Source organism: Gossypium hirsutum, chromosome A01 (genome assembly GCF_007990345.1).
Source record: "Gossypium hirsutum isolate 1008001.06 chromosome A01, Gossypium_hirsutum_v2.1, whole genome shotgun sequence".
Classification (NCBI taxonomy): domain Eukaryota; kingdom Viridiplantae; phylum Streptophyta; class Magnoliopsida; order Malvales; family Malvaceae; genus Gossypium; species Gossypium hirsutum.
This window is the reverse complement of record NC_053424.1, coordinates 109,479,502-109,494,705: the sequence shown is the minus strand read 5'-3', so window position 1 is coordinate 109,494,705 and position 15,204 is coordinate 109,479,502. Positions and strand designations below refer to the sequence as shown.

General features: G+C 32.6%; 2 protein-coding genes across 5 annotated transcripts; both read left to right on the top strand.

Annotated features, from left to right (window-relative positions):
- The first annotated feature begins 1,686 nt into the window (after window positions 1–1,686).
- On the top strand, window positions 1,687–5,367 carry LOC107925370 (kinetochore protein NDC80 homolog). Of its 3 annotated transcripts, XM_041112849.1 has the most exons (5): window positions 1,690–2,871; window positions 3,437–3,683; window positions 4,468–4,614; window positions 4,751–5,010; window positions 5,109–5,367. In XM_041112849.1, exons 1-4 carry the CDS (start codon window positions 1,796–1,798, stop codon window positions 4,961–4,963), a joined length of 1,683 nt encoding a protein of 560 aa, XP_040968783.1. In that variant the 5' UTR covers window positions 1,690–1,795; the 3' UTR covers window positions 4,964–5,010; window positions 5,109–5,367. The 3 variants fall into 3 exon arrangements, with proteins under 3 accessions (XP_040968785.1, XP_040968783.1, XP_016711521.2); XM_016856032.2 differs by having other exon boundaries at window positions 4,751–5,367; XM_041112851.1 differs by lacking the exons at window positions 4,468–4,614; window positions 4,751–5,010; window positions 5,109–5,367 and adding an exon at window positions 3,795–4,033 and having other exon boundaries at window positions 1,687–2,871.
- A 1,763-nt stretch (window positions 5,368–7,130) lies between these two features.
- Window positions 7,131–11,334, top strand: LOC107925459 (uncharacterized). 2 transcript variants are annotated; one of them, XM_016856156.2, is made up of 6 exons: window positions 7,135–7,415; window positions 7,816–8,323; window positions 8,731–9,488; window positions 9,577–9,669; window positions 9,928–10,701; window positions 10,800–11,334. In XM_016856156.2, the coding sequence occupies exons 2-6, from the start codon at window positions 8,206–8,208 to the stop codon at window positions 10,941–10,943; spliced, it is 1,887 nt and encodes a 628-aa protein (XP_016711645.2). In that variant the 5' UTR covers window positions 7,135–7,415; window positions 7,816–8,205; the 3' UTR covers window positions 10,944–11,334. The 2 variants fall into 2 exon arrangements, with proteins under 2 accessions (XP_016711644.2, XP_016711645.2); XM_016856155.2 differs by having other exon boundaries at window positions 7,131–8,323.
- Window positions 11,335–15,204: the final 3,870 nt, after the last annotated feature.

Sequence of the window (15,204 nt, the reverse complement as noted above, 5' to 3'; positions counted from 1 at the left end):
GATTGAAGTATAAAATGAAAACAGATTAGAATTAATTAATATGTGTAAAAAAGGCTCAAATAATATTAATATATTACGTAGTATTTATGTTAAATAATAATTATGAATTATTAAAATTACATCTTCATTAAAAATTGTTTTTATTGATTAACCAAATTTATAAAATCTAATTATTTAAAATAATTAAATCTATATTTATATTAAATACTATAATAAGCTAATATTAAAAAATGTGAAAAAGGGTAAATAGAATTTACTCATTTTACTGGATGTCCAATGAATTCGCTAGACCACAAACTCACTATTTTAACTTTTCAAGTTTTGATTTTTGAGTTTTTAATACTAATTCACCACTTTTTTAGTAAATTTGAGTTAATAAATAGAGCTGATGTCATGAATATAAAATTATGTGTATATTGGGGTATTGTCTATAGAAGTTACTGTTTAATTCAATTTTGTAAGTTGTAAATGAATTCTGGCTGGTAACATTCTTTGGATAGTAAAAATAGATTTATCCAAAATAAATAAATTTAAAATAATATCTAGTGTTATAATATGAACATTGAAAAAATGTTAAGGGGTAAATGTTTAAATTAAAAAAAAACATATAATTTTATGAAATATTAAATTTTAAAAAATAAAATAAATTAAAATTTAATAGTAAGTTTTTAAAGAAAATACGAACGAGGATAAAATATGTCTAGGTTGACTTATTTACAAATATAATACACTTAAATAAAATTTAAGGTTCATATTTCAAGTCGAGTTAAACTTGGTCAAGTGTAGATTGTGCTAATGCCATATAATATAGCTTAATTCAAATTAATTCGGCTTGACTCATAAACACCTCGAATTGTTTGTGGGACTTGTATTAATTTAAAGGCATAATAGCTTTTTTAGACCTTAAATTTATAAAAAAAGAAGAAGTCATTTTAACCATCTATTTAATTTTTCGTATCTTTTATCTCTTGAACTTACATTTTTGTCAAATCCTCTTAAAATGGATAAAAAAATTAATATTTGTTATATTTGCTGATGGGTTCATAAATAGTAACAAAATTGATTAAAAACTATTAAAATATTTTAATATTATCTTTAATTAACAAAATATAATTTCATAAATAATTATATTCTCCGAAAAAATGTGTAGTAAATCAAACCTTGAATGTATACAAATTGTTACATTAATCATATTTACATTAATCATATTTCATTAAAATCATGAGGTGGAAAAATACTAAATCTCTCTTAATTTCGATTCAAACTTTGATAAAAAAAATTAAGGATAAATCTTAAAATTATTTATGAATTTTTGTTTAATGTGTAAATTTATACATGAATTTTCAGTTTTGTATAATTTTATACATGAAATATTAATTTAAGCCAATTCTCACAAATTATTAACACAATTATCATTATAACATAATTTTATGCTTATATATTTCATCCACAAATAATTACATAACTAATAAAAAATTGATTATTTATTGTTTGTTGATAACATATATATTCACTAATCAAATTTGTATTAATTTATATTAAATAATTATATTTTAGATTTTTAAAATTATACAATGTTTAAGCATATGCAATAAAAAATGGAAATAAAACGACATCGTTGGCCTCACTGTCGGTCCCAATGGGAACTGTCACTTTCTAGTTTCAAACAAAACCTCTTAGGCGGGAAATAAAAAGCTGAACATGTGAAAGCTAGCCCAAAGAAGAAGAAAAAACGCTGCGAAGTGAAAGGAAGAATTCAAAATAACGAAGCACCGCCTTGCCTAGACCGAGGAAAATGAGGGGCACCGTGCGCGGCCGTGCCACCGGTTCCTTCCATCCTCCGCTAATACAACAGTCGCGTGATTCCGATGCCAGCAGCCGGCCCTCCTCCATTGCTATGGGCCGCGCCATTTCCGCCGCCGAACCCTACTCCGATCGCGCCTTCCAAGTGGCCACCATCCGCTCCATCAATGCCTTCTTATCCTCCCATTCCATTCATCCTATTTCCACCAAAACTTCTCAGGCCCCTTCCGCCAAGGACCTCTCAAATATCCTCACATACCTTCTTTCCATGATCGATTTCCCTTGCTCCAAACTCGAAGACGACCTATCTTTCCTCCTCAGATCCCTTAATTGCCCCTTCAAATTCAACAAATCCACATTCCGTGCCCCTAATTCCCTACACAACTGGCCTAACTGGCTTGGTATCCTTCACTGGTTGGTCCAACTAGCAATCTTCAATGAACATATATCTCAGAATTCCACAAGTTATTTTGCTCAAAATAATAGCATGAATGAATATGCATTGGAGAGTTATATGCGATATATACAAGGAGAGGACGATATACTGGAGGTTTTAGACAAGGAGTTTATGGAGAAGGTCGAGAAGGAGAGGGAAAACGTGGCGGAGAGCAACAGGGCTTTGGAAAAGAGTGTTGGAGAACTGGAGGCAAAAGCAGAGGCATTAAGGACGGGGCCAACGGAGAGGGAAGCGTTAGAGAAGGAGAAGAACGTATTAGAGGAAGACGTGAAGAAGTTTCATGCTATGATTGCAGAGTTTACGGGGAGGATTGATGCAATGGAGCAGGTGTTGGAGGAAAAGGAGAAGGAGTTGAATGCGAAAGAAGAGGAGACGAAGCGAATTTGCGAGGAGAATGAGGAGTTTAAAAAGAGAGTGGAGTTACAAACTTTTAATGCCAGAGATATAGAGAGGATGAAGAGGGAGATGCAGGCTGTGGAGAGGGATATTTCAGAGGCAGAAATTGCAAGGAATTCATGGGAAGATAAGTCTTGGGATCTTGATTCTACTATTGGGCAGAAATTTAAGGAGCTTGTCGCGCTTGCAATGGATTGCAACCAAGCAATTAGGAGGTTTTGTGAGCTTTAGTTTTGCTTTTGTGTTACTTCTAATGATATCTTTCCAACAATTATTGCTCATGCATGTGATGTGGAATTTGATTTCTTATTTATTACTAATAAGTTTAGTTGAAATCTAAGAATATCAATACTGAAGATTAGGGGTTTCTTCCTTTATGCTATAAAGTGGAACTTAAATGCCCGAGTTTTTAGCATTAAGGAATGATTCCTGAAAATGAAGGTGAGTCTATGGTGGGAAAACTTTTGGATAAATGATACTCCACATTTTAAACAATTTGTTGTATGCATGCCCTTGAAAGCTGACCCCCTTAGGTGTTTGGTTGAACAAATTTGCTCAGTTTTAGCAACTTTATTTTGAGCCCGAGAGTTGTTCTGATCTCTGACCCTGGGGTTTTGGATAAGTTTCCTTTCTCATTCTGCTCAAGATTATCTTCTCTGGTTTTGTTCTGTAGAGTCTATTAAATTTGTTAACTTGAGCATGTTGTCAAATTATGCAGCTTTTTACCTAGTGCTTGGTAGCAAGTAATAGGACTGCTATCACTTTCTCTGTGGTGTTCAGGTTAAAGCTTGGTAATGGTTTCCAGTATGAGGTGAATCCTAAAGGCTCAACACCTGCTGAGGTGATCGGGATCAACTACAAAGCTACACTTAAATCTGAGCTGGAAAGTTATGCTGAGAAAATAAGGAAGGGTTCTAAGGAGAAGTTTGAAGACGTGATTATTCTTCAGCAACAATCAAAAGAAATGGATATCAAGATTGAGAACCAAAAATATCGTATTGTTGTGCTACAATCCCATATTGATGAAGTAAGTGCTTTGAAATCAGGTCTTCAATCTGTGAAAGTAGTGAATAGATATTATCGTTTTCTTCTACTTCCTTTGGTGCATGTCATGGTTAGCGTGTATTTTTCCTGTCAGGACTTATTCTGTAAACCATACTTTCTGGGCCATGTAACAAAGATACGGTATGTGGATCAAACAAAAGCAGCTCATGCTTGTCTGGTGCAGATATTGTCCACAAACATATAATGTTCCAAGGCTGAAACTTTATTCTTGATAACTCAGCCCCTTATGGCCTATAGTATCAAAACTCTGAAATTCAGATGGAGGCTTTATCTTGTCTTACATGTTGGATTAAGGCTTCAAGCTTCGGTTAGGTGATGGTCTAGATCTTTGTTTTTTCCACTTTGAGGTATCTAAGCATGCAGGCTTTGCAAGATGACGCTTGCACTAGTTTTCACATCCTCTCACTTGTTTTTGTTGTTTAATTAGGTTATTATGTTCGGTTCCTTCTGTTTTTTTTTTTAATTTTATGAACTCAATAAGAAAACTTTGGCTTTCCATGATTTTTTAATTGTTGAACAATTTGCACAACCAATGAAATAGCATCCAAGTAATTCTTAAATTTGGCACAGAACTCGCTGTGTTAATAATACTATATTCTGTCTCGACCTTTATTTTTTCTTCCCCTAACCCGTTATGCTAGAGTAGGTTTTCTACATTTGAATAGTGCTAATGTCGGAAAATGCTCTACCTTGTAGTTCACATGGGACCAGTGTTAGAGAATGACATTTTGTTACCATATTGTTAGGTTGAAGCCCAAATAAATTTGTTAAAGAAGGAAATGCAAGAATATGGTGATAGATCCACAGCAGAAGCTAAGAAAATGGTTGAGGATATCCAAATTGAGGCTCATAAATTGGATGTCACAGAAAGAGAAGCAGCAGAGATTCTAAAGGTAGGCCTCTTCTGTCGACCTCATCGGTTAAAGCAGCTTTTATCATCATAAAATAATAAGGGTCATGACCATATAGGAGTGTCTCAATGATCCCTAATTAACATTATCTTTTTTTTTTTTTTTGTTCTCAACAAAGGCTTCACAGCTGAGGTTGCAAGAAGCAATCCAGCAAAGTAAAGAGGAAACTCAGATGCATGCACGCGAGCTCTTTATGCTGGTCGTTTCTCTCTCGAAATATAAACAACATGTCGAATCCAAAATTTCCGAGATGAGAGTCAGTCTCTCCGAAACTACTGCAGCTGTCTCAGATGCTTACAGGGGTACATTGCCTGCACAAATTCACTGGTAGCGCGAATGCAAGTCAGTAGTATTAATAGAAAAATCTCTATGACCAAGGTTAGTCTTCCTGATTGTGCTCAAACAACTATTTTACTGCTTACTGCTGATTCAAACAACTTTTTATAATCCTTGTTCATATGGTGACAAATCTGGAGATTGAAGTTTCCACTTGATGCTGCCTACATTTCTTTTGTTCGTATGGTGAAATTTGTCGACAATTATACACCTATTCCATGTTCCGCAGGAGTGAAAGAAAAACGAAAAAGAAAAAGTAATAAAAAATTAATTGGCCTTTCCATTGTGGTACAGTAGTTGTTTCCTGCTTTGCTATTTGGATTTTCCATTTTGTTTAAAGTTTTTGTATATGAATATTTATGTTTTAAGACTTAATAAAGTCTAATAATTTTTTTTGAATAATATCAATATAGGTTTTGATCATATATATTCTTTTATGTCCTATATTGACAACAATAGGTTTTGATCATATATGTTCTTTTATGTCCTATATTGACAACAATGATCGTATCAATTGATAGTGTAATAATATTTAAAATATATAGAAAGTTTTTTCTTTTAAAAAGATTTAAAAAATTTGTGTTTGGTATATACCTAAATTTAACATTTACAAAATTTCGTAATTTTCTGGAGAAAAAAGTTAATGAGAAAATTCAGTCATTGATTTATTGGTGATTAAGATGTTTTCATTCCATTCCATTTTGCCCTCCTAAATGATTTGAGTTTTGAGTAGGTGCGAGGAAGTTTTTTTAAAAAAAAAAAAACAACCAAACAAACAAATCTAATAAATCTTTTTCTTCTTTTTCCCTTAGCTTATGGAGGGAGTTTCGCACCTGCATGACCAATGGGCCACCAAATCCGTGCGATAAATAGAAAAGAAGTCAACCTGGTTTGGCTCTACTCGACTTGACCCGATATAAAAATCAAGAGTCACGGTTGTTGTTTAGAAGTGAGCATGGGCAGGACCTGGTTCAACTAAAAATTTAAGTCCTTTTATTAGGCCCGGACTTGACCCAAAAAATAGGCCTAAATTTTTACCTAAGCTCTACCGGGATAAAAATACTAAAACCCAAGTTTGACCCGGCCCGCCCATATTAATTTTTATATTATTTTTATATAATTTTAAAAAATATATAATACATTAAAATACTAAAAACATCAAAATAAATATTTCTCAACAATTTGAAAATAAATTTTAAAAAATATGTATACTTAAATAATATTAAGCTAGATACAACTTAACAAGCAAATATCTCTAAAATAATTAAAATAATAACAAAATTAATAATAAAATAAGTTTTATACAATATCCAAACAATAAAAAAACCATAATTTTTTTGTCCTTTAGTGGATTTGGGCCGGGCTGGGGTTGGACAAAAAATAATTTACTTGAGGCCTGACCCATTTTTTAAACAGGTCTTATTTTTTATCTAAGCCCATTTTTCGGGCCTATATTTTTGTTCAAACCTTCTCACATTTTGAGTAAGCCGAGTGGTCCGGCCAATGATTAGGTCTATTGTTATTTATTAGGTGCTTTTTTTTTTTGAAGGGTAACATAAAACCAAAAAAAAAAAGAAAAGAAAGAAGAAGCGTTTTTATAATAACGATAATAGGATAATTATTTTGTTTAAAGTCGATAAAATAAAAATTTCCGTAAATAGTATCTCAATCTACTTCGGTTCAACTTGGACTTAGATTTTTTAATTTCGGCTCATTTTGTTTTTTTTATTTAAAATTTTAAAAATATAAAAATAAATTTATATATTATTAGTGGAATAAAAAATATAAAATTCTAGAAAAACAAAAAGCACACATGGTAATGTGTTATATTCTGTATTAAATAATTATATATTTTTATAATTAAACTTAAATAAAAACAAAACAGGATTAGTTAGATCAAATTCAAATTTTATTTAAAAAACAATTTAATTTAATTTATAAACACTTTTATTATCAATTTTTTTATTATTTTACTATGTCTAAAAACAAATGAAATATGTTTGTGAAATTTTTTTTTTACTCCAACAATAATCGTGAGCAAGAGGATAATCCAAAATAATAATATCTTTTAAGAAAATAAATTAAAAAAACAAAAGAAAAAGAAGTACACAAAAATTGCACTTCTTATAATATTAATATTTTATTCCCTTTGTTTCCATCTCATATATATGAAAGAAAAATTTGCACCCTTTCTCTTCCAGTCTTCACCGGCGCAATTCCAAAGCATTTTCCTCTCTCCAGAAGTTCACACCATAAATAATACGTCGTTTCATCCGTTTCCTTAACGCCAAAAATACCGGAAAAAAATCACCTGTTTATTTTGACTTACTTCCTTATTTTCCTTCTGGTTTCTGATAGTTTTTTTCTTTCTTTCTTTTGAATTGATTCGCTGACGCACACCGCAAGAGAATTGAGGACGCCGAAGCGTCAAGAGCCGTACGATTGAGGTTCTTTTTACTTTTTAAATCTGTCTTCGGTGATTTAGATGGTTAGCGACTGATAATCCTTACGATAATCTGAGAATTCGTTTCCTTTTTTACTCTGTTACTCTACTGTTATAGTAGAAAAAAAAGGAAAAAAGAAAAATAAACCTGGATTTTTGAGAAGGTTTGTTGAAAGGATGGTATAGGAATGTTTTAGGGTTCAATTTTTCTGGTTATTTACCATATTGGGTCTAGGTTCTTTCATACAGAGCCGCCTCGTTTTGTACTTTCTTGTTGAAAGGGTAAAACTGTCATCTTCTTAGTTTGTTCTTGTTTGAGTTTTGAAGAACCCTAGAAGCAGCCTTTTTATTGAAATTGAAATACAAAGGAAAAACAACAAATGACCAAGTCCTTTTAATTGCAGAAGCGCTTTTTCACAGAGTAGCCATTTTTGAGAAGAATTTTTTGGAAAATCTTCAAGTATGTTTTATTGCTCAGCAATGCCATAATTCTAGTTTCTTTGAATTGGTTGACTTGATTGGCTGATTTAATATTCTTAAAGAGAGTATATTGTATAGGAGGAACACAAAACACAACCCTAGTTACAGTTTAAACAGAAGAACTTTGGAATTGGGAGATTTTGGTTTATAGTTTTCAGAAACTTTGAGGTTCATGTTAAGTAAGCTATTTGGTAAGTGAAACTGGATTTAAGGGAACATAACACTTTTGGGAATATTGAGAAGTTATAATCTGGAGAAAAGGGAAACAGAATTGGAAAATTTTTCTTTCTTTATTATCATGTTTGGCAAGAGTTATGGAAAGAAGTGAGCCTTCATTGGTACCGGAATGGTTGAAGAGCAGTGGTAGCCTTACTGGTAGTGGCAATTCAAATAATCAGTTTACATCATCATCATCATCATATTCACATTCAGGTAATTTTAGTTTGTATCTGTATTATTTGTTTCTTGCATTATGGCCTTGATAAGTCTGATGGTTGTTATCTTTAGGATAGATTTAATAGTAGCATTTGATGATGCATATAGCACTCAAACTATTGTAATACATTCCTCATTTTTCATGATGCATATGGTATCTTCATTTTGCTTGTCAAAAGAGGATGATATTGTAAAATTTTACAAGTTTCCTTTTCATTTTACATTTAGAGGTATGTCTCTAGAAGTTAATTTTTCTGTGTAGTTGCCTGCAACTTTTAGACCTAGTTTCAGATGGTACTTGACAGTTTAACTAAGTTTGAAAATTATTTCCTTGTCATTGTTTTCAATCAAAATTAGAAGTAAATTTCTAAATTCTAATCTTTGATTCTATTATTTTGTTATAGACAACCATTCTGCATTGACGCATGCCAGAAATAAGTTGTCTGTTGACAGTGATGGTGACATAGGCCGGACATCTGTCTTGGATAGGGCCAGTTCTGCCTATTTTAGGAGGAGTTCTAGTAGCAAAGGTGCTTCTGACTCATGGTCTTACAGCAATTTTGGTAAAGGCCACAGGGAAAGGGATTGGGAAAAGGTTAGTAATGGTTACCATGATAGGAAGAATGCTGTTCTCGGTGACCATAGGAACCGAAACTATCCTGATTCTCTGGATAATCTGCTGCCAAGTATGTTTGAGAAGGATGTATTGCGGCGTTCTCAGTCTTTGAAAACTGGGAAGCACAGTGACACATGGCCGAGGAAAGCAACAAATGAATCAAGTGGCACCAGCAAAAGCCATCATAGCAGTGGTAATGGTAAACTTAGCACAGTTGCTGCTGTTGGTAATAAATCTGCATTTGAACGTGATTTTCCTTCACTTGGTGCTGAAGTAAGACAAGTTGGGTCTGAAGTAGGAAGGATTTTGTCTCCGGGCTTGACTAATCCTGTGCAGAGCTTGCCAGTGGGTACCTCACCTGTCCTTGGCAGTGATGGCAGGACATCAGCTTTGGCAGACATCCCAGTAGGTGTTGGAAACAGTGGCAGAGGTGTTGCAGGTGCTTCACAAAATGTTCCTGCAGGCTCAACTCCAACTACGATGACAGGCCTTAATATGGCTGAAGCAGTGGCTCAGGGGCCCTCTCGTGCTCGTACACCTCCCTTGGTAACTTGAACTATTGTTCCGTTCTTAAGTTTATACTTTAGCAATTATATTAGTGCTGAAACAAGATCTGATGTTTTCCTTGATGTAGTTAAATGTTGAAACTCAAAGGCTTGAGGAGCTGGCTATCAAACAGTCGAGGCAACTAATTCCCTTAGTGACAGTATCGACGCCTAAAACTCTGGTGAGCTGTTGTTAAGCTTCTCTATTTATGTATTTTCTTATTAAGAACACATCGTGGTGATTTGCTAGTTGCAACAAGGTAGCACTGCTTCACCCTAGGTATTGTAAATTAAATTTTTTATCGAATAGATATAAGTTTCTTAGAAGGGAATGAGCAAAGAAATGGAGAAATTTGGTTTATACTGTGTTAGTGATATTATTCTAATTTTCTTACCAAATTGTTGAAATTTTTGCATATTATTCTTGTTTTTCTCAATAGGTGGTCAGTCCTTCAGAGAAATCAAGGCCTAAAGTTGGACAGCAGCTGCATCCTTCACTCTCTTTTAGTTCCACGCGTGGTGGAACTTCAAGATCTGACAGTCAAAAGGTTTCTAATGAGAGCAGGCTTCTTATACTCAAACCATCACGAGAATCAAATGGTGTTTCCTCAATAACCACAAGGGATAACTTGAGTCCTACTAATGGAAGCAACAAATTTGCAAATAGTCCAATAAACATCACTCAATCAACTGCTGCATCTGCTCCCTTTAGGGGTTCAGGCAATAGCCCCAGGCCTGCCACCGCTGAGCGTAATCAGACTCCATTACGGATGACCATGGAGAAGAGAGCAACTGCTCAAGCCCAAAGTAGGAATGACTTCTTCAATCTTTTAAAGAAGAAATCTACTTCGAATTCTGCTTCCTCTGTCCTTGATTCAGGCTCTACTGTGTCACCACCTGTCTCAGAGAAGTCTGATGAACTTGGCACTGAAGATTCCAGCACTTCTGTTGCTCTGCTGGATGGGGGTGTTCCATCATCAGAGATCTCAATTGCTGACTTGCCAACTGAAAATAGGAGTGAAGTGGCCTTGAATGGAGATGCTTATGCTGAGCCTCAGCATGGTTCTAGCAATGGAGATCAGCATTCGAGACCTGATGCGTACCTTTATCCTGATGAGGAAGAGGCTGCGTTTTTACGTTCCCTTGGTTGGGAAGAGAATGCTGAAGATGATGATGGTCTTACAGAAGAGGAGATTAGTGCCTTTTTTGAGCAGGTAGTCAAAACTTTCTTGTGCAGTTAGATTCTGCTATTCTTTTGAAATCTCTTATATCCCATCTCCTAAAAAAGCTTATTAATTTTTTTTTTCTGCAGTACATGAAATTGAAACCATCCGCAAAAGTTTCCCAGCTAATGCAGTCATTAAGTCACTCTCAGAATGGGACTCATGGTGATGCCTTATCCGAATCGAGCTCAATGGATTCCAACGGAGCAGCTTGGACTCGTCAAAATGTTTAATCCACTTGATAAAATTTGAATGCATGGGTGAAGTGGCTATCCCTTTTCTACCCAGTTTGTGTGTTTTTTTTTTTGCTTTATATATTGAGATGAAAATACGATGTGCCTTTTATCATCAGTGACAGTGGATTGGAATAAGTTACAACGGATCCAATCCTATGTTCTACCTGGGTTTTTAACATAGGATTTTCTAAGGTATAAAAACAAGATTGAGAGAGAGAGGGTGGGAATAGGTTTATATTATGTCTGCAATGTAAGGATGTGGGGGTAAATAGTTCAGTCTCTGGGTTTTAACTAGCGGTTGAGGGGACACAATTCAACAAATAGCTTATGGTTTATTTTTTTTATCATTTGAAATTGAAGAAAAGAGGAAAGAAAATTTAGTTCTGTATGTTCTTTTGGGTACCCTTTTTCATTTATTGTGCTTCTACTTTAGATTTATTTTTGTTTCACATAAAAGCAATTTGGGTATGAAAACTAGCTAAAGATTCTGTTTAGTAGTGATGTAGTGAATGGTTTAGTAAGTAAAAAAAGATGAGAGATAGTAAAAAGAAAATTGAAGATGGATGGTGTGTCCGAGTAATAGTGCTGTTATTATTGTGTGTTGAAATGGTGCTATAAAATTTTAAAAAGTGAAAGATTTTTATTTAGATCTTTGTCTAATCTGGTTTATGAAAAACTAATTTGTTTGTTTGGTAGTTTGCTTTAAAGGACCGTTACTCTTTGGGTCCAACTCTTTAAATCTTCATTAACCTGTTGCCTATATGTTAGGTAGGCCCACCCATTCAAATGTTATTATTATAGAACACTATTGGTTAAATTTCGCTATTAGTACCCATAGTTGTGGATTTAGTTCTTATATTTTAATTTGGTTATTTTTAGTCCTTGGCACTTTTTAAAATTTTAAAATTTTAGTTCTCCCTATATGATAATTATTTCTAAAATTTGATGCGCTAAATATATTATTATATGTGTAATGTTATGTTAGTTTGTTATTTTTATATATTACTCACTAAAAATTTAATTAATAGATTAACAATTGTCATTTGTATTAAGATTCAATTGAAAAATATGAGTTAAATTTACAATTGTAAGTATAGTACAAGATTTGTGTTGGTAATTGAATTTAACAACTTTTGCTTGGGTAAAGATTAGAAGTTTATTATTTTAAAATTATAGGGATTACAATTGATGAATTTGAGAAGTAAAAAAACTAAAATTCATCAAATTGAGACTTAATTCAAAACTTTTGTGAAGTATAGTAGAATTTAACCGAAACTATATGTAATAAAAGAAAATAAAAAAATTTAGGCGTGAGACGTGTGATAATAATTTAGTGTTATTTGCGAAATCAAAATGATAAAAGAAAAAGGATTGGGAATTTGTATCAAATGTGTCAGGCGAGTTGCAATGAAGGTTTGGAATCCATAGTATGATATTAGATGGATTTATTTTGAGTAGTTATTGGAATTTTGTTTTGCGCAAGTTTGAGTTAGATTTTATAAAATGGGGGATTAAAGAAAGCAAATGGGTCAGCTGTTAAATTTTATAATTTCCATTTCTCATCACATTCGAGAGGTGATTAGTTCTCGATTACCTCAATTAATAAATTAATTCTGGATTGAAGCTTTTTTAGGGTAGAGTTGAATGTTGAAAAATTCATAAATAAAATTAAGATGATGAAAGGATACTATTATTTTAATAGATTTAATTTATAGAACCAAGTGATATAATATTCAATAGTAAATCCTGAAGATCCAATCCAACAATGTCATTAATTACATGTATAGCAGCCTTATATAAGTCAAAAGTTTCAAACCCATTGTTAATAATTGCAAAAATACAAAAGGGTAATGAGGGGATAAATCTTATAAACACAAGTCTTTCTATTGACATTGGTTTCATCCATTGATCTCCACTCTTTAACCATATATTATTTCAACTTTCAATATATTATATGCATGTATTTATGTTGCAACTGTAGATTTCTCTACTTATATTTCACTTAATAATAATTAATAGGTGGAAATTACGAATTATACATTAATTTTCATCTAATTTATAATTTGATACATTAAATTATTTGTATATATATATATATATGAATGTGGAATGATTTTATATTAATAATTATGTTAGTAATTTGTGAAAATTGAATCAAATGAAAATTTCGTGTATAAAATTATACAAAATCAAAGTTTATACATAACCTTACACATTTGATCAAAATTAATATATTGTTTTGAAATTTATCCCTATTTTAATTTATTCTTTTAATTTTGTACATTAAATAAAAAGTAAGAATGGTGTATTAATTATAGATATGATATGTTAATCTTAATTAAATGGTAAAGAGGTATCAAAGTCGGATTTAAATCCTCATTAATTATAATTAATGTTATCTTAGTTGAATGTTCTAGAATTGATCCTCACGCTAACAATGCTGACATTGTGATTTAAACCTAAGGTTTAGATGAATAGTTTTAAAGTTTTTGTTTGTATTTGGGTTTTTCAAAGATGAAAAAAGTGAAAAAGGAGGGGAACAATTACTGTCCATGAAATAATCCATCTTTTTGAATATACACAAATAGTATGTGGGAAATCGTGTTTGCGTGATCAAATGCTATAATTCATGAAAGATTTGACATTTAAAAACAACAAGAAAATCAAGAAAAACGTTGTCACATTCACAACTTTAAGATGTAGGAGATTAAATTCACTTTTTCCTTTATTTTTAAAATTTTAACATGTAAACCAATCTCTCTCTTTTTTAATAATCTCATTTTAAGTTTTAATTATATCTACTCTTTTTGAGACAATACCTAGAACTGCCTATAGCCCTTCCCAACCCATAAATAGAAGGATAATACACTTTAACGCATTCGAACTCACGTCCTGCTGCATTGACAATAATGCTCATGCCAATCGAACTAAGATTCAATCCGCCGTAAACTAATCACTAAAATGATTAAACCATTGTAAAACATAAAAAAATGTTTGAAGCTTAATTATTATATATTTTGATACATCTAAGGATTTTTAAAATAAAAATAAAAAAGATAGAAAGAGATAAATATAAAAAACATACATGAACTCTGTTTGAATCACTCATAGATAAAGAAAAGAGAAACTAGAGATAGAGTCTACTTGTTTTATTTAATTAGCTCTAATAATCTCAAAGGACCGAGCCATCTTATTTTTACAAGTTTGGTTAATGCATTAACGAAGATATTTAGTACTAACAATCAAGCTTAACTGATTCTCAGTTGATACACCAACTGAAATGAACTGATTACAACAAATCAACTGACTTAACTAACACCTAACAGATTGCTTAATCGTATCACCTAACTACTAATCAGCCTACTAACAAACTGAAGTAACTACACAAGGCTTCTGTTAGCTCAACCATGCTTATACCTTAATATTTACCCATCTTCTCCTTCTCCCTGCAACTTCTGGTCCATAGGTGTTCATACTTGCTAGTAGCCACTTTCTCTTGAACAAAAAATAAGTTCAATTCTAAATGCTTGAACTTAGAATGCATAACTGGATTTGCTAAAAAAACCATTACACCTGAGTTGTCACACCTCACAACAACTTTATTTGGACCTTTAACTCAAATAACAAGGACTCCAACCATAAAATCACTGCAGTAGCATGAGCTAAGCCCCTATACTCCGCTTCTACAATGGAACGAGAGACCATTGTTGCTTCCTTATGCCCCAAGACACAAGACTGCCTCCTAGAAAGACTTAAAAACCTGTGGTTGAATGTTTGTCATCAAGATTAGTTCCCCAATTTACATTAAAATATCCAACCAGAGACAAACAAGATGCTACTTTGAAGGAGATGCCATAATCCATAGTGCCTTGTAGATATCATAGAATTCTTTTGACTACTTTAAAGTGTTGATCAAGAGGTTTGTGCATGAATTGACATACCTTGTTGACAACAAAGGCAATTTTTGGTCAAGTAATGACTATGTATTGTAAAGCTCTCACAATGCTACTATAATGTTGAGTCATTTTCAACTGGATTACCAATATGAGCAGACAAATTGCAAGAGCTAACCATGCGAGTGGGAGAACCATTCGATTGTTCCATCTGAAACTTCTTTAACAAGTTTAGAATGTATATCCTTTGATTGAGGAACAATCCATCAGCAGTGTAAGACACCTTAATTCCTAAGAAAAAAATGCAATTGCCACAAGTCTTTGAGGGAAAACTTTAATTCTAAAGACTTCACAAAATCAACCAC